This window comes from Bombina bombina, chromosome 1, assembly GCF_027579735.1.
Source record: "Bombina bombina isolate aBomBom1 chromosome 1, aBomBom1.pri, whole genome shotgun sequence".
NCBI lineage: Eukaryota > Metazoa > Chordata > Amphibia > Anura > Bombinatoridae > Bombina > Bombina bombina.
This window is the reverse complement of record NC_069499.1, coordinates 227,536,527-227,563,943: the sequence shown is the minus strand read 5'-3', so window position 1 is coordinate 227,563,943 and position 27,417 is coordinate 227,536,527. Positions and strand designations below refer to the sequence as shown.

The 27,417-nt window shown below is 42.3% G+C and overlaps 1 protein-coding gene across 3 annotated transcripts in view; it reads left to right on the top strand.

The window, feature by feature from the left end:
- Positions 1 to 27,064, top strand: part of TEDC1 (tubulin epsilon and delta complex 1) — a 473,641-nt gene extending 446,577 nt beyond the window's left edge. For 2 of the 3 annotated variants that reach the window (XM_053697858.1, XM_053697857.1), the window contains one exon: positions 20,707 to 21,207. In XM_053697858.1, the coding sequence (XP_053553833.1) occupies positions 20,707 to 21,072 (366 nt within the window). In that variant the 3' untranslated portion in view covers positions 21,073 to 21,207. Of the gene's footprint in view, positions 1 to 20,706; positions 21,208 to 26,981 lie in introns of those variants that run through there. The other variant, XM_053697856.1, reaches the window with a different exon arrangement.
- The last annotated feature ends 353 nt before the right edge of the window (positions 27,065 to 27,417 follow it).

The window sequence follows — 27,417 nt, the reverse complement described above, 5'->3', positions numbered from 1 at the left end:
TATGCTTGTGATTTAGCTCAGTGGCCATTAAAATAATCCTTTGGGTTCTTATTACTCTCAGTTCCATATATTTTATTCACATGCACACACACACACACAATATGATTGTGTAAACCTATTTGGAATATTTACATTTCAACCTTTTTAAATATGAAAATTCTCATTTACTGCTTGGATATCAGTGTATCCCTTTTGGAAACAATATAGTCATCAAATATTTAAAATCGTGAGCCTAGAACAGAAACTTTCTTATTTGATGTTGGCCTTGCTAGGAAAATCTTTTGCAACAATCTATTTAATACTCCTGTTTCCCTCAGATAGTTTAATTGAATTTGAATTTTTTACAGTTCATATACTTAGATTTCAAGGTTAAATGTACAACCAAAGAAGGTAGTGCTCATGACTTATTTATAAACTCTTGGATCACAACATACATTTCTCCAACATTGGTGTGTCCGGTCCACGGCGTCATCCTTACTTGTGGGAATATCTCTTCCCCAACAGGAAATGGCAAAGAGTCCCAGCAAAGCTGGCCATATAGTCCCTCCTAGGCTCCGCCAACCCCAGTCATTCTCTTTTCCGTTGCACAGGCAACATCTCCACAGAGATGGTTAAGAGTTTTTGGTGTTTAAAATGTAGTTTTTTATTCTTCTATCAAGTGTTTGTTATTTTAAAATAGTGCTGGTATGTACTATTTACTCTGAAACAGAAAAGGATGAAGATTTCTGTTTGTGAGAGGAAGATGATTTTAGCAGACAGTAACTAAAATCGATTGCTGTTTCCACATAGGACTGTTGAGATGAAGTAACTTCAGTTGGGGGAGACAGTTAGCAGACTTTTCTGCTTAAAGGGACAGTCTACACCAAAATGTTTCTTATTTAAAAAGATAGATTATCCCTTTATTACCCATTCCCCGTTTTTGCATAACCAACAAAGTTATATTAATATACTTTTTACCTCTGTGATTACCTTGTATCTAAGCCTTTGCAGACAGCCTCCTTATCTAAGTGCCTTTGACAGACATGCAGTGTAGTCAATCAGTGAAGACTCCTAAATAACTTCACGGGAGTGAGCACAATGTTATCTATATGACATATGTGAACTAGCACTGTCTAACTGTGAAAAACTTTCAAAATGCTCTGAGCTAGTAGGCGGTTTTTAACGGTTTAGAAATCAGTTTGAGCCTAGCTAGGTTTAGCTTTTCAAAAATACCACCAAGGGAACAAAGCAAATTTGATGATAAAAGTAAATTGGAAAGTTGTTTAAAATTGCATGCCCTATCTGAATCATGAAAGTTTAGTTTTGACTTTACTGTCCCTTTAAGGTATGACTAGCCATATTTCTAACAAGACTGTGTAATGCTGGAAGGCTGTCATTTCCCCTCATGGGGACCGGTAAGCCATTTTCTTAGTCTCAAACAGAATAAAGGGCTTAATATGGGCTATAAAACTGGTAGACATTTTTATGGGCTAAATCGATTGCTTTATTTGGACATTTTATACATGTTTATGCTGATAATTCACATTTATAAACTTGGGGAACGTTTTTTTAACGGCAGGCACTATGTTAGACACCTTTTCCAGTCAGGGAGGGCCTTCCCAGTTGTAGGCTGAGCCTCATTTTCGCGCCATTACTGCACAGTTGTTTTTGAGAGCAAGACATGCAGATGCATGTGTGAGGATCTGAAAGTAGCTGGAAAAGTTTCTAGAAGGCGTCATTTGGTATCGTATTCCCCTCTGGGCTTGGTTAGGTCTCAGCAAAGGCTGTAGCTGGGACTGTATAGGGGTTAAATTTGTAAACGGCTCCGGTTCCGTTATTTTAAGGGTTAAAGCTCTGAAAATTGGTGTGCAATACTCTTAATGCTTTAAGACACTGTGGTGAAATTTTGGTAATTTTTGAACAATTCCTTCATACTTTTTCACATATTCAGTAATAAAGTGTTTCTGTTTAAAATTTAAAGAGAGAGTAACGGTTTTGTTTTAAAAAGTTTTTTGTGCTTTATTGACAAGTTTAAGCCTGTTTAACATGTCTGTGCCTTCGGATAAGCTATGTTCTATATGTATGAAAGCCAATGTGTCTCCCCATTTAAAATTGTGTGATAATTGTGCCATAGCGTCCAAACAAATTAAGGACAGTACTGCCACAGATAATGAAATTGCCCAAGATGATTCCTCAAATGAGGGGAGTAGACATGATACTACATCATCTCCTACTGTGTCTACACCAGTTTTGCCCACGCAGGAGGCCCCTAGTACATCTAGCGCGCCAATGCTTATTACCATGCAACAATTGACAGCTGTAATGGATAACTCCATAGCAAATATTTTATCCAAAATGCCTGCATATCAGAGAAAGCGCGATTGCTCTGTTTTAAACACTGAAGAGCAGGAGGGCGCTGATGATAATTGTTCTGTCATTCCCTCACACCAATCTGAAGTGGCCATGAGGGAGGTTTTGTCAGATGGGGAAATTTCAGATTCAGGAAAAATTTCTCAACAAGCTGAACCTGATGTTGTGACATTTAAATTTAAATTAGAGCATCTCCACGCACTGCTTAAGGAGGTGTTATCTACTCTGGATGATTGTGACAACTTGGTCATTCCAAAGAAATTATGCAAGATGGACAAGTTTCTAGAGGTTCCGGTGCTCCCCGACGCTTTTCCTATACCAAAGCGGGTGGCGGACATAGTGAATAAGGAGTGGGAGAAGCCCGGCATACCTTTTGTTCCCCCCCCCCCCTATATTTAAGAAATTATTTCCTATGGTCGACCCCAGAAAGGACTTATGGCAGACAGTCCCTAAGGTCGAGGGGGCAGTTTCTACTCTAAACAAGCGCACTACTATGCCTATCGAGGATAGTTGTGCTTTCAAAGATCCTATGGATAAAAAATTGGAAGGTTTGCTTAAAAAGATTTTTGTACAGCAAGGTTACCTTCTACAACCCATTTCGTGCATTGTTCCTGTCACTACAGCAGCGTGGTTCTGGTTCGAGGAACTAGAAAAGTCGCTCAGTAGAGAGACTCCATATGAGGAGGTTATGGACAGAGTTCACGCACTCAAGTTGGCTAACTCTTTTATTTTAGATGCCGCTTTGCAATTAGCTAGATTAGCGGCGAAAAATTCAGGGTTTGCAATTGTGGCGCGCAGAGCGCTTTGGCTAAAGTCTTGGTCAGCGGATGTATCATCCAAGACAAAATTGCTTAATATCCCTTTCAAAGGTAAAACTCTATTTGGACCAGAATTGAAAGAGATTATCTCAGACATCACTGGGGGAAAGGGCCACGCCCTTCCTCAAGATAGGCCTTTCAAGGCCAAGAATAAGTCTAATTTTCGTTCCTTTCGCAATTTCAGGAACGGACCGGCCTCTAATTCTGCATCCTCTAAGCAAGAGGGTAATGCCTCACAGCCCAAACCAGCCTGGAAGCCTATGCAAGGCTGGAACAAGGGTAAGCAGGCCAAGAAGCCTGCTGCTGCTAACAAAACAGCATGAAGGAGTAGCCCCCGATCCGGGACCGGATCTAGTAGGGGGCAGACTCTCTCTCTTTGCTCAGGCTTGGGCAAGAGATGTTCAGGATCCCTGGGCACTAGAAATAGTTTCTCAGGGTTATCTTCTGGAATTCAGGGAACTACCCCCAAGGGGAAGTTTCCACATGTCTCACTTATCCTTAAACCAAATAAAGAGACAGGCGTTCTTACATTGTGTAGAAGACCTGTTAAAGATGGGAGTGATACACCCAGTTCCAATAAAGGAACAAGGAATGGGATTTTATTCAAATCTGTTCGTAGTTCCCAAAAAAGAGGGAACTTTCAGACCAATTTTGGATTTGAAGATCCTAAACAAATTTCTCAGGGTACCATCGTTTAAGATGGAAACCATTCGAACGATTCTACCCACTATCCAGGAAGGTCAATTTATGACTACTGTGGATCTAAAGGATGCGTACCTACATATTCCTATCCACAAAGAACATCATCAGTTCCTAAGGTTCGCCTTTCTGGACAAACATTACCAGTTTGTGGCCCTCCCATTCGGGTTAGCCACTGCTCCAAGGATTTTCACAAAGGTACTAGGGTCCCTTCTAGCGGTTCTAAGACCGAGGGGCATTGCAGTAGTACCATACTTGGACGACATTCTAATACAAGCGTCGTCCCTGTCAACAGCAAAGGCTCATACAGACATCGTTCTGGCCTTTCTCAGATCACACGGATGGAAGGTGAACATAGAAAAAAGTTCTCTGTCTCCGTCAACAAGAGTTCCCTTCTTGGGAACAATAATAGATTCCTTAGAAATGAGGATTTTTCTGACAGAGGTCAGAAAGTCAAAACTTCTAAGCACTTGTCAAGTTCTTCATTCTGTTCCACGTCCTTCCATAGCGCAGTGCATGGAAGTAGTAGGGTTGATGGTTGCAGCAATGGACATAGTTCCTTTTGCACGAATTCATCTAAGACCATTACAACTGTGCATGCTCAAACAGTGGAATGGGGACTATACAGACTTGTCTCCAATGATTCAAGTAGATCAGAAGACCAGAGATTCACTCCGTTGGTGGCTGACCCTGGACCATCTATCCCAGGGAATGAGCTTCCGCAGACCAGAGTGGGTCATTGTCACGACCGGCGCCAGTCTAGTGGGCTGGGGCGCGGTCTGGGAATCCCTGAAAGACTATGGTCTTGAATGCTCTCAGAGCTTGGCCTCAGCTAGCAAAGGCCAGATTCATAAGATTCCAATCAGACAACATGACGACCGTTGCGTATATCAATCATCAGGGGGGAACAAGGAGTTCCCTGGCGATGAAAGAAGTGACCAAAATAATTCAATGGGCGGAGGATCACTCCTGCCACCTATCTGCGATCCACATCCCAGGTGTGGAAAACTGGGAAGCGGATTATCTGAGTCGTCAGACATTCCATCCGGGGGAGTGGGAACTCCACCCGGAGATCTTTGCCCAACTAACTCAATTATGGGGCATTTCAGACATGGATCTGATGGCGTCTCGTCAGAACTTCAAGGTTCCTTGCTACGGGTCCAGATCCAGGGATCCCAAGGCGACTCTAGTAGATGCACTAGTAGCATCATCCGATTGGCTTATGAGACTGCCGGACGGCAGCCTCCTGAAAGAATCACAGCTCACTCCACTAGGGCTGTGGCTTCCACATGGGCCTTCAAGAACGAGGCTTCTGTTGACCAGATATGTAAGGCAGCGACTTGGTCTTCACTGCACACTTTTGCCAAATTTTACAAATTTGATACTTTTGCTTCTTCGGAGGCTATTTTTGGGAGAAAGGTTTTGCAAGCCGTGGTGCCTTCCGTTTAGGTAACCTGATTTGCTCCCTCCCTTCATCCGTGTCCTAAAGCTTTGGTTTTGGTTCCCACAAGTAAGGATGACACCGTGGACCGGACACACCAATGTTGGAGAAAACAGAATTTATGCTTACCTGATAAATTACTTTCTCCAACGGTGTGTCCGGTCCACGGCCCGCCCTGGTTTTTTTAATCAGGTCTGATGAATTATTTTCTCTAACTACAGTCACCACGGTACCATATGGTTTCTCCTATATTTTTCCTCCTGTCCGTCGGTCGAATGACTGGGGTGGGCGGAGCCTACGAGGGACTATATGGCCAGCTTTGCTGGGACTCTTTGCCAATTCGTGTTGGGGAAGAGATATTCCCACAAGTAAGGATGACGCCGTGGACCGGACACACCGTTGGAGAAAGTAATTTATCAGGTAAGCATAAATTCTGTTTTCTGGGTGGGGGGGTTTATAGTTACAACTCTGACAAATGAATTTTAAATGCTGAATACAGGCTTTAGTATATACCAGTACTCAATTAGAAAGTGAAACAGAATCAATTCCACAAGTGTTCTACAATTAGACAAGGGTAACAGTGATCAGCCGGTAGCTAGGCACTTTGCAGAGAAGGGCCACATTGTTAAGGACCTACGCTTCCAACTGATTGATCATGTTCCTCCTCCGAAAAGGGATGGGAGTAGGGACCAGCGCCTTTTACAACTAGAAGCACAATAGATCTACAGGCCTGATACGGTACAACCTAGGAACCTTAACACGAATGTGGATTGGCACTGCTTTTTATAAATAGGCTTTGATTTATTGATCTTGGTGATCTGTATGTAACTGCTAAAAGTTAATTTTTCCCATGATGTAACTGAAATGAGACATATATATATATAAATATATATATATATATATATATATATATATATATATATATATAGATGTACAATACACTTATAATGAAAATTTACTTATGATCCCTGACGTTAGCTTTATGTATTTAATTCTATGTGTTTAATTAGGTGGCCATGCAACGAAGTTGCAGGACAACCTATTGTTATTGTTAGGATTATTATTATTATTATTCTTTTTATTCCGCCAAGCTTTTTATTCAATTGCCCATAACTGCTTAACTGCTTATGCAAAGCTCTTGAAATCAGGTATGCTGGTACATCCTATTGCTCTGCTACATCTCATGCAAAATTGAACTCTTAGGTCACATGCTCTGGCAGCCATATTGCTTTTTGCGACAAATTTCGACAAACACTTAAAAATCTTTAGCTCTGGAACTGCTTATGTTACAACTTTGAAACTTGCTGTGCTTAGTGCTACTATGACCTAGATTTGCTGTTGCTCAAGAGAAGTGCCTCGGTCACATGATGTGGCAGCCATCTTGCATTTTGCGAAAATCTTCAAACATCTTCTTCTCTTAAACCGCTTAGTGCAATGATGCACAATTTTGCACAAATGCTCCTTGCCAGGTCCTCTACCAAGTTTGTTCAAATTGCGATTTTTCCATAATCAACATGGCTGCCGTGAGACATTAACCTTTTTATCGACATTTAATTGCGTAAATTTGTACTTAATACATTAGTTTTTCAATATTTAACAATATTACAGTGTAATAGACACATGATTACACATAGTCATAACCCTTAAAGACAATATTGCAGTTAAAATTCGCACTGCGCAGTCGCCATCGTGAAATAAAACATTCACAAATTTTCATGAAACTTCTGCAAATTGTAGAGGTCTATGGTGAGCATTAGTGTGTGCAATTTGAAAGCCATACATTGCACAGTGTGGCGGCCATTTTGTTTCATATGCGCTGTTTTTAAAAACTACAAAAATCTTCTTCTCCGAAACCGCTTATTAGACAGACGTGAAACTTGGTTTGTAGAGTTATCTTATGACCAATATTCAGATTTGTTCAAGAGAAGTCAATTGGTCATGTGGTTTGGCAGCCATTTTGAATTGTTCAAAATTGCTTAACGATATATTTAAATCAATAATAAAACAAAAACCGTTTCACAAAAATGCTTTATTTTTGCCATGTTTATTGACATCTATAGTGAGCACTATTGTGCGTAATATGGAGGCTGTATATCTTACGATCGGGCAGCCATATTGGTTTACGCGAAAATACCGAAAGTCTATTACCTTTGCAACCGCTTATGTAAGAACTGTGAAATTTGCTGTACACTCTTATATTGCGACCTGGATTCACAATTGCTCATTAGGAGAGAATCAGTCACATGATGCGGCAGCAATATCGGTTTTAAGTTTATGGTAATTATTTGTAATTCAATACTGCCTTTTTTGAGTCAATTGCTCACAAAACACAAATTACTTATGCTAAACTCTTGAAATCAGGTATGCTGGTACAGCCTATTGCAATGCTACATCTCATGCAATATTGAACTCATAGGTCATAAGGTTACGCAGCCATATTGTTTTTTGCGACAAATTTCGAGAACTGCTTAATAATCTTTAGCTCTGGAACTGCTTATGTTGCAACTTTGAAACTTGCTGTGCTTAGTGCTGCTATGACCTAGATTTGCCATTGCTCAACAGAAGTGCCTTGGTCACATGATGTAGCAACCATCTTGCATTTTGCGAAAATCTTTAAACATCTTCTTCTCTTAAATCGCTTAGTGCAATAAAATGCAATTTTGCACGTATGCTCCTTGCAAGGTCCTCTACCAAGATTGTTAAAATTGTGATTTTTCCATAATCAACATGGCTGCTGTGAGACATTAACCTTTTTATCGCCATTTAATTGCGTAATTTTGCAATTTATACATTAGTTTTACAGTATTTAACAATATTACAGTGTAATAGACACATGATTACACATAGTCATAACCCTTAAAGACAATATTGCAGTTAAAATTCGCATTGCGCAGTCGCCTTCGTGAAATAAAACATTTGCAAATTTTCATGAAACTACTGCAAATTGTAGAGGTCTATAGTGAGCATTAGTATGTGCAATTTGAAAGCCATACATTGCATAGCTTGGCGGCCATTTTGTTTCGTATGCGCCATTTTTAAAAACTATAAAAATCTTCTTCTCCGAAACCGCATATGGAACAGACTTGAAATTTTGTTTATAGAGTTACCTTATGACTAACATTCAGATTTGTTCAAGAGAAGTTGATAGGTCATGTGGTTTGGCAGCCATTTTGAATTGTTCAAAAACGCTTAACAATATTTTTAAATTAATAATAAAACAAAAACCGTTTTACAAAAATGCTTTATTTTTGCCATGTTTATTGAGATCTATGGTGACAATTATTGTGCATAATATGGAGGCTGTATATAATATGATCTGGCAGCCATTTTGTTTTATGCGAATATTTCGCAAATCTATTTTCTCTGCAACTGCTTATGTTAGAACTGTGAAACTTGCTATATAACCTTATATTGTGACCTAGAGTCACATTTGTTCATGTTGAAGGAATTGGTCACAAGCTGTGGCAGCCATATTGGTTTACGAGAAAATTTCGAAAATGTGTTTTCTTTCCAACCGCTTATGTTAAAGCTGTGAAATTTGCTGTATAACCATATATTGTCACCTAGAGTTACATCTGATCGTGATGAAAGTACTAATCATATGGTGGGGCAGCCATCTTGAAAAACGCAAAAATTTCGAAAATGTGTTTTCTTTCCAACTGCTAATGTTAGAATTGTAAAAACTTCTATAAAGCTTTATATTGTGACTTAGCTGCTTGTATGTCATTGCAATGTCGATGTGCATGGCCACCTCTATCGCTGCTTGCAGCTATATTTATACTTTTGGATTGCATTTTTATGTTTCATTTTTTTAAGTACTTAGACCGGTTCGTCTACATGTAGGTAATTCTGAGGATACATTTGGAGCGATATCTTAGGTAATAGCTGGTATATAGATTTGCTATCTCTATTATTAGGTCCAATATAGGACTATTGATATGCCTATACTAGTTAAAAGTGATGACACTGGGCATTTTGATCTCTATATACATTTACACACTGATTTGGATACCGTTATGTCAAGTAGCTTTTTTTATATATTTATTATGCACATTGATACATCCCTGCAGACTCGGCTCCACAACGAATGAAATGGGGGCATTTTTTTTCATGAGGGGGCACGCATTTTTTACAAAGCATGTATGAGAGTCAAAATAAGAGCAGAGTGAGGGGACATCCCTTACAATAGAAATAAAATAATGCTACACTGACAATTACCACTCAGAGTGACATCGGCGTTTCTACTCAAATACACTCGCAACAGAAGCCCTTTTAATCCATACTGCACTGAGACTATAGTGGATATATCAAGCAAATCATTCATATAGAGAGTAAACTACTGGTTAATGTAATCAGCTGCTAATGTTAGTAAACAACATAAAATATGCGTGACGTGAAGATATATTAGCATCAGGAAACCACACTCTTTGCCTGTACAAGGTCGTGAGTGACCCTCTATGCCAGTCACAGGGTCAGAGCGAATGCTGCCCGGTGAGTATATAATGCGGGCACAGAGCAGGGTCAAAACTCGGTTAACACTGTATAATATGGTAAATAGAAAAGCTTGGGACTTACTGTGATACAGCAACCGGTGTGCGCCTTCTGAGGGCCGCCATGTTTATGTAAAGTGGAAGCATTCCCTTAGTTAGTGTGCTGCTGCTGTCGGATGAGAAGGGCTCCTTCCCCTGCTGCTTGTTTTGCTGGCCCAGTGCAGGCATTGGACTATAACTTGAGCACGACACACATATGGGCTGGACAAGAGGTTGGCATTGTATATAGAACCACCCACTGTGTGTGACTTGTATAGATAGACACGCTATGCTGGGAACACCTACTGAGTGTGACTGCTATATTCACACTATAATGGGAACACCCACACCATGATTTATATGTACACAATTTGCTGAGTGGTTGCTGGTATCATTTGTGAACTGTTCCCATTGAGTGACTGGTTTACAAACGTTTACAGTTCGGGGCTGGTGTCATAGCTACCCTAGATTTATTCTATACAGTCTCCCTGTAAGAGTCTGGTTTGCACATATTGTGCAGGGAACAGTTTCTGTGTGTTGCTTGTAAAAGGTCAGCATCATTCCACTGAGAAAGTGATACACACACAATATGCTTGATGTGACTGGTATCATAACTAGGGTTACCACCTTTCCAGAATTAAGACACACTTATTTATACAAGAAAAGTAAACCACCAAATCTCCTGGACAAAATATTTAAACCAAAACTTTCTTTATGCGACGACTATATAAGCCTATACCTGACCAAGATCCAACACCCAGCACAAACACAAAGTCAGCGATAAGCAGGGAGAAACCAAATGGACCAAGCTGTTTTACTCGTGACCTTCTGGCTTCCGAGAATGAAGCCAATCTTTATAACATCTTCGGCCCGGATTACCGCTAAATCCTTCCTGCTTTCAGCACCGGAGCGAAAAGAACTCCAGTACCACAAAGGGATTCCAATCAGCTACACAGGAAGTAGGTATAGCATCTCTGTGAAACGCCGTCACGTGTATTTGGCTCCAATCTTCGGCTGGTGTTATTACCAGATCTTAATTCAAGGGGGAGTTTGAATCCAAATAGCTCCTACAACTCGAAGAAAAGAAGCAAGTTCCTCCACTCTCAAAAAAGTATAGAAAACAACGAGGAGTCTTCTTCTTAAATGAGTATTCTTTCTACTCTGTTTTTTATGATTTAGCTAATAAATTGGAATATACTCATTTAAGAAGAGGACTCCTTGTTGTTTTTCTACACTTATTTATATAATAACAAAATTATTTTTTGAGGGGGCACAGCATTCCATTTGGGTGGGCATTGCCCGTCAATGCCCCCCTTGGAGCCGACCCTGCATCCCTTTGTTGTTGTTTTACTAACATTGAGAGCGGGATTTATGATGTCATAGTCTCAGTGCAGGAATAAATTGCTGATACGGCTCTATGCAGGATAAGCTTTAAGATGATTACTAGGAAACTGCTGGTAAAGAGAGATAATAATTTGTGTGAGTTGTTATATACCTATCCATGTACACACAAGCTAGAATGATTTGATCCTGATCCAGTCCTGACTGCTTGGTAATGATAAAACATAACAACGGGGGGGCGGAGTTAACCGTCAAGCTGAAGAGACGTGCATTAGGGGAGCTCTCTCTTGCTATTACATTTTAAATATACATAAGTAATTCCTAAAACCTATATAGTGACTCTTTTTGTTAGTCATTACTTCTAGAACACATACTGGAGGTATTTGAGTGATTTGTGCAACTGAACGATCAGAAATTTGTGCGCTGTGTGCGCTCTCAAACGACACCGGTCTGACTGAGGGGAATTGCTCCACGACATCTGCCTATCGACACAACTGGCTGCCTGGCACCTGAAATCGGACTCCGGTCTGATCACCTACTGACCTTCTGATCACACATCACTACTGCCCGGAGGGTCGGGACTCCGCTCCGGAGCAGCAACCTATCACTGCATGAAGAACGGTTAAGCAGCGGCACCTAGCCCTTAGAACTAATTACCCTTTGGCTTCTACCTCTATCCCTGGGGGACACCTCACCCCTGCTCCCGGCTAGATCCCGGACGAAACACTTGTAGGCTTGTGGCGGAGTTTAGCGCTGCTCACTTTTTGGCGCGAACTCGCCATTTTGAGGCCTGACCTTCTTCAAGACCTGCCAATCCCAAGCGGAGTAAATTGAAGCGGCCTGCAAACCAACAGACGAACATCAAGGAGGGTAAGAACTTATCCTTATGGATTACACTGTTATGGTTTTACTCAACGGATCACATACTAGGGGAAAAACAGAAAATTAAAACTAAAGTGAAAACAAGATACACTACTTAATAATCAGCTTTATTGTACAAATTACTTCCAAGCTCCCATGCACTGATCACTTTATTTGAACACTTATATTTCATACCGGAATACTGATTTTTGGGACTAAAACTGCAGTGTGTGGATTTAGCATACTTCTCATACTTTGGACAAGAGATTTCCCGGAGCTGGGGAATCACTATACTTTATTTTCTCATAATCACTTTGAAAGCCCCTTAATCCTAGACTGGGGATAGAAGAAGAATATTTTTACTATATTTTCTTTATGGTTTTTACTGCACTAAGAAAGTAAATTTTGATTCTGCTGGTTATTAGTGCTGACTGCATCTAGGAAGAAATCACCCTTATGTACATAACTACTGCTGCAAATAAGGAAGTGTTTCTGGCTGCATAAACTGCAGAATATAAATCTCACTACATCTACTTTTTAACCTGAAATAATCAGGATATCTGCTTTATGTATGAAAATACTGAACACCTAAGCTGATTGAAACGTAGATCTTGGAAGTCATTGCTACTATACCTAACAGATGCAACAGTTATACTAACAGACATCTGATACTAGATTCACAGTAAGGAGAGACTTATCTCAAACCGTATATACTAAAAGCTCCATCTGGATTCCAAAATCTGAGACGCACTGCTGCTGATTCTGATTAATATATGTACCCCTGAGACTGTACTCAGAAATATCCAATTGTCTATAGGCAGGTTGTTTGTGATTTAGATACAGGTCTGTCTCTGATTGCTTGTTTTCCTTAGCATATAGCTGTGTATTTTTGTTCTTCTCACAAATCCCAAGAAAAAGGTACTGGATGCAATACACAGACAACTCACAGGCACATAGCTGAGGATCCCTGCCTAAGCATACCCACCTATACCCCTGAAGGTGACCTGTCAAATAGAGACAAGGATGCTTCTCTGATTAATATATGCACTTACACGCTCTACAATAAAAACAAAGAAATCCTACCTGGCTGGTAATACACTCTCCTCTCCCGTTTCCTGCTGTCAGCTTGGGCAGTGGGTCATACCCCCCTTACCTTTCCCGTGATCGCCCTGTGAGGGCAACCTCCCCGAGGAGAAGTGTACAACGAGTTGCTGCAGAATATTACAACCTGTTAACGGAGTGCCTCACAACTTCACTATTCACACAGCACAAGGGACTCATAAAACATGTCTCACTCAAACAGGAAAAAAACGAACAACAAACATACTGAAGGCCCAAAGAGAACTGTGGCGGATCATTTTCATAGTAAATTCCTACTCGAGAGAGACCTCTCAGACGAAGACTCTAGAGATTCCCCATCTGGCCAAGGAGAGGAAGAACCACATCCCTCTGGGAAAGATTCTATCTATACTACTGAAAGTACTTCCCTCAAGGAACTCATTAATTCCTTATCAACTAAAATGGACTCTCACCACTCTTCCCTAAAACAGGAAATCAGAACATCAGTCGCTGATCTTAAGAGAGAAATATCCACACTAGGGGACAGAACTGACACTCTAGAACATAAACATGAAGACTTGGCAACAGACCACTCAAACCTCCTTGCATACTCACAGTCACTTGCAGAAATGATTTCGGACCTTGAGGTGAAACTGGCAGACCTGGAGGACAGATCTAGGCGCAACAACGTGCGCCTTAAAGGTATTCCCGAAAGTGTTACTAATGCTGATCTCCCCAAATTCCTAGAACAGCTGTTTGAAGAATTGATTGGTACCCCTCAAGATACAGAATCAAAAATAGATAGGGCTCATAGAGCTGTCCGACCAAGAAATTCAAATCAGGCGCAGCCTAGAGATGTTGTTGTGAGACTACACCATTACACTTTCAAAGAAAAGATTCTTAAGGCTGCCTTCATGAACAAAGATCTCCCGGAACCCTATAAAGACCTACAGTTTTTTCCTGACCTATCATCCCATACGCTCTCAAAGAGAAGATCATTCCAGCCTATTACTCACTGCCTACGAAAGAACTCTATAAAATATAGATGGGGCTTCCCTGTACGTCTCTTTTTTCAACATGATGGACTCTCTTTCACTATTTCCAACCTGAAACAAGGAATGGAGCTTCTGAACAAGCTACATCTTCTTCAGAACCCTCAGGCTATACCCCCCCACTAGCCCTGAGCTAAACTTTGTTCAAAGGGACTATCCTACTAATGGCTCTACAAATCCTGAATCCACTACTTTGAGAATGGAAACATCAGATTGCAGCCCCAAGCCTAGAAGATCTTCACCTGCCTCTAAGAGACGGAATACTACCCAGATAGACAAATAAACATTATACTTATGCAGAACACGCTCTACAGACTTTACATTTGCTGTATGCCAGATGTATGATACCCAAATTACATAGCTCATTGGAAGAAGAGACCTTTTATGATACTTAATCCCTGCAATTTTCGGGACTTTCATAAGAGTAAAGTTTTCAACTAACCCTATTCCTTCCTTACAGGTTAAATCACATGCTAACACCAAGACTCTGTACTGTATGGTATGGAGGTTATAATCCACCAGCATAGGTGCTTGAGTTTTAATTACCCCCTCCCTACCTGAAGTGTAATCGTTTGTTGGTTTATATTGCCATCCCCATACAGGTATGGCCCTCCACTGGCATAATATTCCTATACTCAACATCTTCTTGATGTAAGGTCGATATTGATATACTAAAATTGGAGTCATATAAGCTCTGACCTAAAGTTTAATGCTGCCTATTTATGATACCCTTCCTATCTCAGATATTACCCATTCTTTATTACTTACTGGTATGTCATAACTGTATACCCACATAGTAAGCATTAACCACTGAATTGAAATGTTACCTAGCTAAATGACATATTTAAATATACACTGCTCACATGGATTCATTATCCTTATCCATATCCAGACGCATACATGCTCAGATACAACATTTCTATTATTTGATAAGGGCTAAGATTGGATAGATACCCTTTAGCGAGACCATAGTTAACCGGACATAATGGTCTGGTTTCTCACTTAAATTCTCATTATTGTAGTCTACTACCATATTACAATACAATTGCTTACATCCACATACCCATACTGCTCCAGAGTACCCATTTATTATGATATAACCTAAAAAACTGAGTAATTAGTATATCCCTCTCATAGTAACTGCGCTAGCTCCTATTAAAGATATATATATATATATATGCAGGATGTTCCTTCCATCAACTAAAACCCCAAGAACCTATACTAGATGGGTAGGTGCCAATACTGTATTAGTATTATGTTTGACTAACTGTTTATGCTTTATTCTTTGACTAATTATTCTATTATCTCAGCCCATGTACATATAACCAACTCCAAATTAAAGTAACTCACACTATCTCCTAAAATTAGGTAATGAGCTACGAAATAATACCCTAAAGTCAGCTACCTAATAAGAATAACATACATATTCAAATAACTAATAAGGATACCTCACAGATCCTTACCTAGCCGTTACATGACATATGAATAAGAGGAGGGAGTCACTACTCTATGTAAAAACTTCATGTAAATGCATTTAGAGAATAGGATTTATATAATATCTGTTTATGCTTTAATGCAATATTGTCTGATTGGTCACTTTAACTCTACTATTTATTATGCTCTTCATGTCTTCTAGACGCATGTGTTTGTAATTTGCTTTCGATTATATTCCAGGTGTACGTCAGATGAGGTATGGATAAATGTTGATTAAGTTTTGTCTCAGTTTATTATAGTTAGAACTAGAGTCTGGCCAGATGTTCCCTTTTGGTCGGCTGACTCTGAGCCTGAAGTTATATTGACTGTTAGAAGTTACAAATTGGTTGCCCCCCCCCCCCCCTACTGGGGGAGGTGACCTCTACTTTTTTACTTTATCACATTAACTCATGGTTATAATCTATGATTCTGAATATTATCATATCTAATACTTTAATTCCCTAACTCATAGCGGTGCTTACCCGCTGAATATCCCCCCATTTCCCCCTTGAAGTTATAATTATTATTCTATTTCCCCTTCTTAGCTTTCAGTGCACCCAGGACCAATAATAATATAAACCTTAGCCTATATAAATGGGTTGCACTGAATGATTAGAAGTCAGGACACCTGTCTAAAGTGTCCTACATAACTGGGAATAAATAAATAAAATATAAAATGAGGTTACAATATATATATGTAAGTTCTGGTTCATTTAATAAAACTACTATGTTTTCTATACTCCTTATATTTTGTGCCAATACTGACATTTGTAAACGCCAATTGGCATCTCAAGAACTATGTATTTGATACTATGCAGTGGCCCGATTGTTCAGATTGTGTACCATTTGACCTTTTTCGTTTATGGCTATATCTGTTAAACTTCAGTTGTACCTCAATAAAAAATTATTTTGAAAAAAAAAAAAAAAAAAAACATAACAACGGAGGTTTGTGATATTAATTTTTTTTTTTTATTACTAGCAAGGATGGTTTAAACTCAGTGATGTTCTGTTATTGGTCCCACTATGATAACACTATATGTTTATTATTGCACTTTGTAATATTAGCACTGGATTAGTAATTATGAGCATTCACAATGTATTTGTTTTTTCTATGGTTGCTATGGCCACGGTTTGTCGGTTTTTTTGCACAGTGGGTGGGGTTTCAATGGGTATAAAATGTTAATAAAAATTTTAATAAAATCACTTTTTTATTTCACCTATATCAAGTCCAGTGAGTGCTTGTGTTATAACTTGGATATTTGAACTTTCTATACCACCTGCACTTATTTCAGTGGAATATATATAGATATATATATTTTTTTATTTATTTTTTTTAATACCAAAGCTTGACGCACACAGTAATGCAACAAGCTGTACTTGCCTATGCTTACAAAATCCTTCCAGAAATGACGTCATTGTCCCCCTCTTTCCTACTTCACTATCCCCTCACACACCTGCAGGCAGTTCCCTGGCATTACAGACTTCACTATCCCCTCACACACCTGCAGGCAGTTCCCTAGCATTACAGGCCTCACTATTCCCTCACACACCTGCAGGCAGTTCCCTGGTATTACAGACTTCACTATCCCCTCACACACCTGCAGGCAGTTCCCTAGCATTACAGGCCTCACTGTTCCCTCACACACCTGCAGGCAGTTCCCTGGTATTACAGACTTCGCTATCCCCTCACACACCTGCAGGCAGTTCCCTAGCATTACAGGCCTCACTATTCCCTCACACACCTGCAGGCAGTTCCCTGGCATTACAGGCCTCACTATATCCTCACACACCTGCACGCAGTTCCCTGGCATACAGGCCTCACTATCCCCTCACACACCTGCAGGCATCTCCCTGGCATTACAGGCCTCCCTATCGCCTCACACACCTGCAGGCATCTCCCTAACATTACAGGCCTCACTATCCCCTCACACACCTGCAGGCATCTCCCTGGCATTACAGCCCTCCCTATCCCCTCACACACCTGCAGGCATCTCCCTAACATTACATGCTTCACAATCCCCTCACACACCTGCAGGCATCTCCCAGGCATTACAGGTCTCAATATCCCCTCACACACCTTCAGGCATCTCCCTGGCATTACAGCACACACATGCAGGCAGTTCCCTGGCATTACAGGCCTCAATATCCCCTCACACAACTGCAGGCAGTTCCCTGGCATTAAAGGCCTCACTATCCCCTCACACACTTGCAGGCATTTCCCTGACATTACAGGCCTTAATATCCCCTCACACACTTGCAGGCAGTTCCCTGGCATTAAAGGCCTCACTATCCTCTCACACACTTGCAGGCAGTTCCCTGGCATTAGAGGCCTCACTATCCCTCACACACCTTCAGGCAGCTCCCTGGCATGACAGACATCACTATCCCCTCACAAACCTGCAGGCAGTTCCCTGGAATTAGAGGCCTCACTATCCCTCACACAGCTGCAGGCATCTTCCTGGTATTACAGGCCTCACTATCCCCTCACACACCTGCAGGCAACTCCGTGACATTTCATTTCTCACTTTCGCCTCACACACCTTCAGGCAGCTCCCTGGCATTACAGACATCACTATCCCCTCACAAACCTGCAGGCAGTTCCCTGGAATTACAGGCCTCACTATCCCTTTACACACCTGCAGGCAGTTCCCTGGCATTACAGGCTTCACTATCCCCTCACACACCCGCAGGCAGTTCCCTGGAATTACAGGCCTCACTATCCCTTTACACACCTGCAGGCAGTTCCCTGGTATTACAGGCCTCACTATCCCCTCGCACACCTGTAGGCAGTTCCCTGACATTACAGGCATCACTATCCCCTCACACACCTGCAGGCATCTCCCTGGCATTACAGGCCTCACTATCCCCTCACACACCTGCAGCCATCTCCCTGTCATTACAGGCCTCACTATCCCCTCACACACTTGCAGGCAGTTCCCTGGCATTACAGACCTCACTATCCCCTAACACACCTACATGCAGTTCCCTGGCATTACAGGCCACACTATCCCCTTAGACACCAGCAGGCATCTCCCTGTCATTACAGGCCTCACTATCCCCTCACACACCTACAGGCAGTTCCCTGGCATTACAGGCATCACTATCCCCTCACACACCTTCAGGCATCTCCCTGGTATTACATGCCTCACTATCCCCTCACACACCTGCAGGCAGTTCCCTGGCATTACATGTCTCACTATCCCCTCACACACCTGCAGGCAGTTCCCTGGAATTACAGGCCTCACTATCCCCTCACACACCTGCAGGCAGTTCTCTGGCATTACAGGCCTCACTATCCCCTCACACACCTGCAGGCAGTTCCCTGGCATAACAGGCCTCACTATCCCCTCACACACCAGCAGGTCAGTTCCCTGGCATTAAAGGCCTCATTATCCCCTCACACAACTGCAGGCAGTTCCCTGGCATTACAGGCCTCACTATCCCCTCACACAGCTGCAGGCAGTTCCCTGGCATAACAGGCCTCACTATCCCCTCACACACCTGCAGGCAGTTCCCTGGCATAAGAGGCCTCACTGTCCCCTCACACACCTGCAGGCAGTTCCCTGGCATAACAGGCCTCACTATCCCCTCACACACCAGCAGGTCAGTTCCCTGGCATTAAAGGCCTCATTATCCCCTCACACAACTGCAGGCAGTTCCCTGGCATTACAGGCCTCACTATCCCCTCACACAGCTGCAGGCAGTTCCCTGGCATAACAGGCCTCACTATCCCCTCACACACCTGCAGGCAGTTCCCTGGCATAAGAGGCCTCACTGTCCCCTCACACACCTGGAGGCAGTTCCCTGGCATAACAGGCCTCACTATCCCCTCACACACTTGCAGGCAGTTCCCTGGCATTACAATCCTCACTATCCCCTCACACAGCTGCAGACATCTTCCTGGCATTACTGGCCTCACTATTCCCTCACACACCTGCAGGCAGTTCCCTGGCATTTCAGGCCTCACTTTTCAATCACACGCATGCAGGCAACTCCCTGACATTACATTTCTCACTATTGGCTCACACACATTCAGGCAGCTCCCTGGCATTACAGGCTTCACTATCCCCTAACACACCTACAGGCAGTTCCCTGGCATTACATGCATCACTATCCCCTCACAAACCTGCAGGCAGTTCCCTGGCATTACAGGCCTCACTATCCCTTTACACACCTGCAGGCAGTTCCCTGGCATTACAGGTCTCACTATCCCCTCACACACCTGCAGGCAGTTCCCTGGCATTACAGGTCTCACTATCCCCTCACACACCTGCAGGCAGTTCCCTGGAATTACAGACCTCACTATCCCCTCACACACCTGCAGGAAGTTCCCTGGCATTACAGGCCTCACTATCCCCTCACACGCCTGCAGGCAGTTCCCTGGCATTACAGGCCTCACTATCCCCTCACACAGCTGCAGACATCTTCCTGGCATTACATTTCTCATTATCGCCTCACACACCGTCAGGCAGCTCCCTGGCATTACAGGCCTCACTATCCCCTAACACACATGCAGCCATCTCCCTGGCATTACAGGCCTCACTTTCACTTACACACCTGCAGCCATCTCCCTGGCATTACAGGCCTCACTATCCCCTAACACACCTGCAGCCATCTCCCTGGTATTACAGGCCTCACTTTCCACTTACACACCTGCAGCCATCTCCATGGCATTACAGGCCTCACTATCCACTTACATACCTGCAGGCATCTTTCTGGCATTATAGGCCTCACTATCCCCTCACACACCTGCAAGCAGTTCCCTGGCATTACAGGCATTACTATGCCCTCACACACCTGCAGGCAGCTACCTGGCATTACAGGCATCACTATCCCCTCCCACACCTGCAGGCATCTCCCTGGCATTACAGGCCTCACTATCCCTTTGTTTCAGGCACTGGTCATGCCACTTATCATCATGCACTGGTGGATGCCAGATGGATTTCTGCGGATGCCCATGGTTTTAGACTTTTAATAATGTTAGGTCATTAATCCCCTGATTTGTAATTTTAATTTAACACTTGTTGTTAGATGGGTTTGCAAACAATTGTGTAATTAAAGATAACATTGTTTATCTCTTGCAGATCAAAGAAACTGAAAGAGAAATCAGTGAAAAGGAAAGAAGTTTGATGATGAAAAAGATAAAACAAGATATATGTAAGAGAACTGATGAACTTCAGTATCGAACTGCAAAGGCCATAGAGATGCATGGACATTTTAGACTAGTTTTTCATAAAGACAGTAATTCAGTATCTTCTTCCAAGTTTTTTAACTCGCGAGGTATTCGTGCTGCAGACTTTATAACAAAACTAGAGAAATCTGGAGCTGAACTGGAGGCCGAGCTGCGAATCCTGCAGGAGGAGTGCAGATTGCAAATGGATGAAATTGCTGAAAAGTTGGAAGGAGTTATTTGTATCCCTCCAGCAAAGAATTTACCACCTACCCTCTAATGATCAGTGTGCTATGTGTACACAAGTTATGTATCTGTGTTTTTTTGTGTGCATTTAGTTGAAGAGATGATGTTTGTAATCAGAAGAGAAAAATTTTACAAAGTAGCTTATCTTATTTTCTCCAACATTGGTGTGTCCGGTCCACGGTTTCATCCTTACTTGTGGGATATTCTCCTCCCCTACAGGAAATGGCAAGGAGAGCACACAGCAAGAGCTGTCCATATAGCCCCCTCTGGCTCCGCCCCCCAGTCATTCTCCTTGCCGCTCTGAACAAGTAGCATCTCCACGGGGATGGTGAGGAGTTTGTGGTGTTAGTTGTAGTTTTTTATTTCTTCTATCAAGAGTTTGTTATTTTAAAATAGTGCCGGTTTGTACTATTTACTCTACAACAGAAAATGAAGAAGATTTCTGTTAAAAGAGGAGTATGATTTTAGCAGCAGTAACTAAAATCAATTGCTGTTTCCCACGCAGGACTGTTGAGCCCAGAGAACTTCAGTTGGCGGGAACAGTTTTCAGACTTATCTGCTTCAGGTACGATTAGTCATATTTCTAACAAGACATGTTAATGCTAGAAGACTGTCAGTTTTTCCCTTAGGGGATCGGTAAGCCATTTTCTTAGATTCATAACAGATTAAGGCTTATAAATGGGTTCTATACTGGTTGACACTATTGTGGGCTAAATCGATTGGTTTATATCAGATTTATTGGACATTTAGAGTGTTTTTTGTGTTATAAAAGCACTTTTGGGAACGTTTTTTTTTTTCGCCTGGCATCTAGTTAGACTACTACTTTAGTCAGAAAGGCCCCTTCACTCTGGTAATGCAGATGGAGGAGGCTCCGTTTTCGCGCCTCAATTGCGCATTTTATTTCCTTGGCAGTTCATGCAGCTTCATTTGAGGGTCCTGTGGGTAAAGAAAACGGACTCAGGAAAGTTTATTTCAGTGCTGAATCACTTTAAGGGAAGGTAAAAAGCTGCAGCAAGGCTGTGGCAGTGATTGTTGTGTGATAAAATTGTTTATTTGAACAAATAGCTCCGTTTTGCTCATTTTAAGGGTTAAAGTCTTGAAACTTGGGTGCAATACTTTCAAGGCACTAGGACTCTGGGGTGCAAATTTTGTAAAAATCGGACATTGCCTTCATAGTTTTTCAAACTTTCAGAAATAAAGTGTGCTTGTTTATTATTTAAAGAGACAGTAACGCTTTTCTTTAAAAACGTTTTTATTGCATTATTAGCCTGCCATATTCTGTCTAACATGTCTGTACCTTCAGATAGCTTATGCTCTGTATGTATGAAAGCCAAGGTGGTTCCCCCTATTAATGTTATGTGCAAATTGTGTCATAGCGTCCAAACAAAGTAAGGACAGTACTGTCACATTTAATAAGATTGCCCAGGATGATTCTTCATGTGAAGGTAGTGGGGATAGTTTATCATCCTCTCCTTCTGTGTCAACACCAGTTTTGCCCGCGCAGGCGATACCTAGTACATCTAGCGCGCCAATGCTGGTTACTATGCAGCAATTAACTGCAGTGATGGATAATTCTTTAGCAAATCTATTATCCAAACTGCCATCCTATTCTAGAAAGCGTGATTGCTCAGTTTTTAAATACAGAAGATGAGCAGGTTAGCGCTGAGGACAATTTATCAGTTGTTCCCTCACATCAATCTGAGTATAGCAGTGAGGGAGGGCCTGTCTGAAGGGGAAGTTTCTGATTCAGGAAAAGTTTCTCAGCAGGCAGACACTGATATAGTGATTTTAAATTTAAGTTAGAACACCTAAGCGCCCTGCTTAAGGAGGTCCTAACTACTCTAGATGATTGTGATTCTCTGGTAATTCCAGAGAAATTGTGCATGATGGACAAATTCTTAGAGGTTCCAGTGCACGCTGATGCCTTTCCGATACCCAAGCGGGTGGCGGACATAGTGACTAAGGAGCGGGAAAAGCCAGGTATACCTTTTGTTCCACCTCCTATATTCAAGAAAATGTTCCCCATTGTCGACCCTAGAAAGGACACATGGCAGACGGTTCCTAAGGTTGAGGGGGCGGTTTCAGTGTTAGCTAATTCCTATTGAGGACAGTTGCGTTTTCAAAGATCCTATGGATAAAAGATTAGAAGGACTGTTAAAAAAGAATTTATTCAGCAGCTTCCTTCTTCAACCAATCTCGTGCATTATTCCTGTCACTACCGCAGCGTATTTTGGTTCGAGGAACTGGAAAATTCGCTTCAAAGGGAGACTCCATATGATGAAGTCATGGACAGAATTCACGCACTTAAGTTGGTTAATTCATTTCTTTTGGATGCCGCTTTTCAATTAGCTAAGTTAGCGGCGTAAAATTCAGGGTTTGCTATAGTGGCGCGCAGAGCGCTTTGGCTAAAATCCTGGTCGGCGAATGTGTCGTCCAAGAACAAATTGCTTAATATTCCTTTCAAGGGTAAGACCCTATTCGGGCTGGAATTGAAAGAGATTATTTCAGACATTACTGGTGGAAAGGGACATGCCCTCCCACAAGATAGGCCTTTTAAGGCTAAGAACAAATCTAATTTTCGTTCCTTTCGCAATTTCAGGAACGGACCAATTCCTAACTCTGCGGCCTCCAGACAAGAAGGCAACACTTCCCAACCTTAACCAGCATGGAAACCATTGCAAGGTTGGAACTAGGGTAAACAGGCCAAAAAGCCTGCTGCTGCTACCAAGACAGCATGAAGGGGTAGCCCCGATCCGGGACCGGATCTAGTAGGGGGCAGACTCTCTCTTTGCTCAGGCTTGGGCAAGAGATGTTCCGGATCCCTGGACACTAGAATAGTCTCTCAGGGATATCTTCTAGAATTCAAGGAACTTCCTCCAAAGGGAAGGTTCCACATGTCTCGCTTATCTTCAGACCAGATGAAGAGACAGGCATTCTTACACTGCGTAGGAGACATAGTAAAGATGGGAGTGATACACCCAGTTCCAATAACGGAACAAGGAAGATTTTTCCAACAATCCAGGAGGGTCAATATATGACTACCGTGGATTTAAAGGATGCGTACCTGCATATTCCTATCCACAAAGATCTCCATTAGTTCCTGAGGTTCGCCTTCCTGAAAAGACAGTTCGTGACGCTTCCATTAGGTTTAGCCACTGCTCCCAGAATTTTCACAAAGGTGCTAGGGTCCCTTCTAGCGGTATTAAGACCGAGGGGCATTGCTATAGCACCTTATCTAGACGACATTTTAACCCAAGCGTCGTCTCTTTCCAAATCAAAGGCCCATACAAGACATTGTTCTAGCCTTTCTCAGATCTCACGGGTGGAAGGTGAACATAGAAAAGAGTTCCCTGTTCCCGTCAACAAGAGTTCCCTTTCTGGGAACAATAATAGATTCTATGGAAATGAGGATCTTCCTGACAGAGGTCAGAAAATCAAAACTTCTGAGCGCCTGTCAAGTTCTTCACTCTATTCTGCAGCCTTCCATAGCTCAGTGCATGGAAGTAATAGGATTAATGGTCGCAGCGATGGACATAGTTCCTTTTGCTCGAATTCAACTAAGACCATTACAACTGTGCATGCTCAAACAGTGGAATGGGGATTATGCAGACTTGTCTCCCCAGATTCAAGTAGACCAAGTAATCAGGGATTCTCTCCGCTGGTGGTTGTCTCAGGATCACCTGTTTCAGGGAATGAGTTTCCGCAGACCAGAGTGGGTCATCGTCACGACCGACGCCAGTCTCTTAGGCTGGGGCGCGGTCTGGGACTCTCTGAAAGCTCAAGGTCTATGGTCTCGAGAAGAGTCTTTTCTTCCGATAAACATTTTAGAACTGAGAGCGATATTCAATGCGCTCCTGGTTTGGCCTCACCTGACAAAGGTCAAATTCATATGGTTTCAGTCGGACAACATGACGACTGTAGCGTACATCAATCATCAGGGGGGAACAAAGAGTTCCTTGGCGATGAGAGAGGTATCCAAGATCATCAAATGGGCGGAGGATCACTCCTGCCATCTATCTGCAATTCACATCCCAGGAATAGACAACTGGGAGGCGGATTATTTGAGTCGTCAGACTTTCCATCCGGGGGGTGGGCACTCCACCTGGAGGTCTTTGCCCAGTTAACTCAACTATGGGGCATTCCAGATATGGATCTGATGGCGTCTCGTCAGAACTCCAAGGTTCCTCGATACGGGTCCAGATCCAGGGATCCCAAGGCGACACTAGTGGATGCATTGGTGGCGCCTTGGTCGTTCAATCTAGCTTATGTGTTTCCACCGTTCCCTCTCCTTCCCAGGCTTGTAGCCAGGATCAAACAGGAGAAGGCCTCAGTGATTCTGATAGCTCCTGCGTGGCCACGCAGGACTTGGTATGCAGACCTGGTGAATATGTCATCGGCTCCACCATGGAAGCTACCTTGAGACAGGATCTTCTAGTACAAGGTCCATTCGAACATCCAAATCTAGTCTCTCTGCAACTGACTGCTTGGAAATTGAACGCTTGATTCTATCTAAGCGTGGGTTTTCAGATTCAGTTATAGATACTCTGATTCAGGCCAGGAAGCCTGTGACTAGGAAAATTTACCATAAGATATGGAAAAAATATATCTGTTGGTGCAACTCCAAGGGATACTCTTGGAGTAAAATTAAAATTCCGAGGATACTTTCCTTTCTCCAAGAGGGTTTGGATAAAGGTTTGTCAGCTAGTTCTCTAAAAGGACAGATTTCTGCTCTGTCTGTTTTGTTGCACAAACGTCTGGCAGCCGTGCCAGATGTACAGGTGTTTGTACAGGCTTTAGTCAGAATCAAGCCTGTCTACAGACCTTTGACTCCTCCATGGAGTCTAAATTTAGTTCTTTCAGTTCTTCAAGGGGTTCCGTTTGAACCCTTACATTGCATAGATATTAAGTTACTATCTTGGAAAGTTCTGTTTTTGGTTGCTTTTTCTTCTGCTAGAAGAGTTTCTGAATTTTCTGCTTTGCAGTGTGTTCACCCTATCTGGTATTCCATACAGATAAGGTAGTTTTACGTACAAAGTCTGGTTTTCTTCCAAAAGTGGTTTCCAACAGGAATATTAACCAGGAAATAGTGGTTACTTCTCTGTGTCCGAATCCAGTTTCGAAGAAGGAACGTTTGTTACATAATTTAGATGTAGTTCGTGCTTTGAAATTCTATTTAGAAGCAACGAAGGATTTCAGACAGACATCTTCTTTGTTTGTCGTCTATTCTGGTAAGAGGAGAGGACAGAAAGCTACTGTTACCTCTCTTTACTTTTGACTGAAAAGCATCATCCGATTGGCTTATGAGACTGCTGGACGGCAGCCTTCTGAACAATTTACAGCTCATTCTACTAGAGCTGTGGCTTCCACATGGGACTTCAAGAACGAGGCTTCTGTTGATCAGATCTGTAGGGCAGCGACTTGGTCTTCCCTGCATACTTTGCCAAATTTTACAAATTCGATACTTATGCTTCTTCGGAGGCTATTTTTGGGAGAAAGGTTTTGCAAGCCGTGGTGCCTTCCATTTAGGTAACCTGATTTGCTCCCTCCCTTCATCCGTGTCCTAAAACTTTGGTATTGGTTCCCACAAGTAAGCATGAAACCGTGGACCGGACACACCAATGTTGGAGAAAACAGAATTTATGTTTACCTGATAAATTTCTTTCTCCAACGGTGTGTCCGGTCCACGGCCCGCCCTGGTTTTTTAGTCAGGTTTGAAAAATTTCTTTCTTTCTTTATACACTACAGTCACCACGGCACCCTATAGTTTCTCCTTTTTCTCCTAACCGTCGGTCGAATGACTGGGGGGGCGGAGCCAGAGGGGGGGCTATATGGACACCTCTTGCTGTGTGCTCTCCTTGCCATTTCCTGTAGGGGAGGAGAATATCCCACAAGTAAGGATGAAACCGTGGACCGGACACACCGTTGGAGAAAGAAATTTATCAGGTAAACATAAATTCTGTTTTTATTGTAGATCACAAACAAGTTTAATAGGTTGTTGAATTAAACTACTTCTATTGGTGTAAAAATATTTGTCAACTTTTTCTTTAAAAACCTGGCCAAAGCACATCTGCTGGTTTCTCTTTTGTTTTTACAGGATCACTTAGGGCCAGATTACAAGTGGAGCCCTTTTTAATGCTCCCGCTTCTTGCGTGCATCGGGTTGCACTTGTATTGCAAGTTAAAATTAAACTGGTTTTGCTCACCCACTAACCTAACGCGCGGAAAAAGCCTAACTTACAATATCGCAAACCTATTCCCCCATAGGAGTCAAATGTGCAAAAGAAAGTGGGGGAAAAAACCTGATCCCATATTCTCAAGTGCGCTAATCTGACATACAAATATGTTATTTCATTCCTTATAGGCTATATTAAGCATAGAGC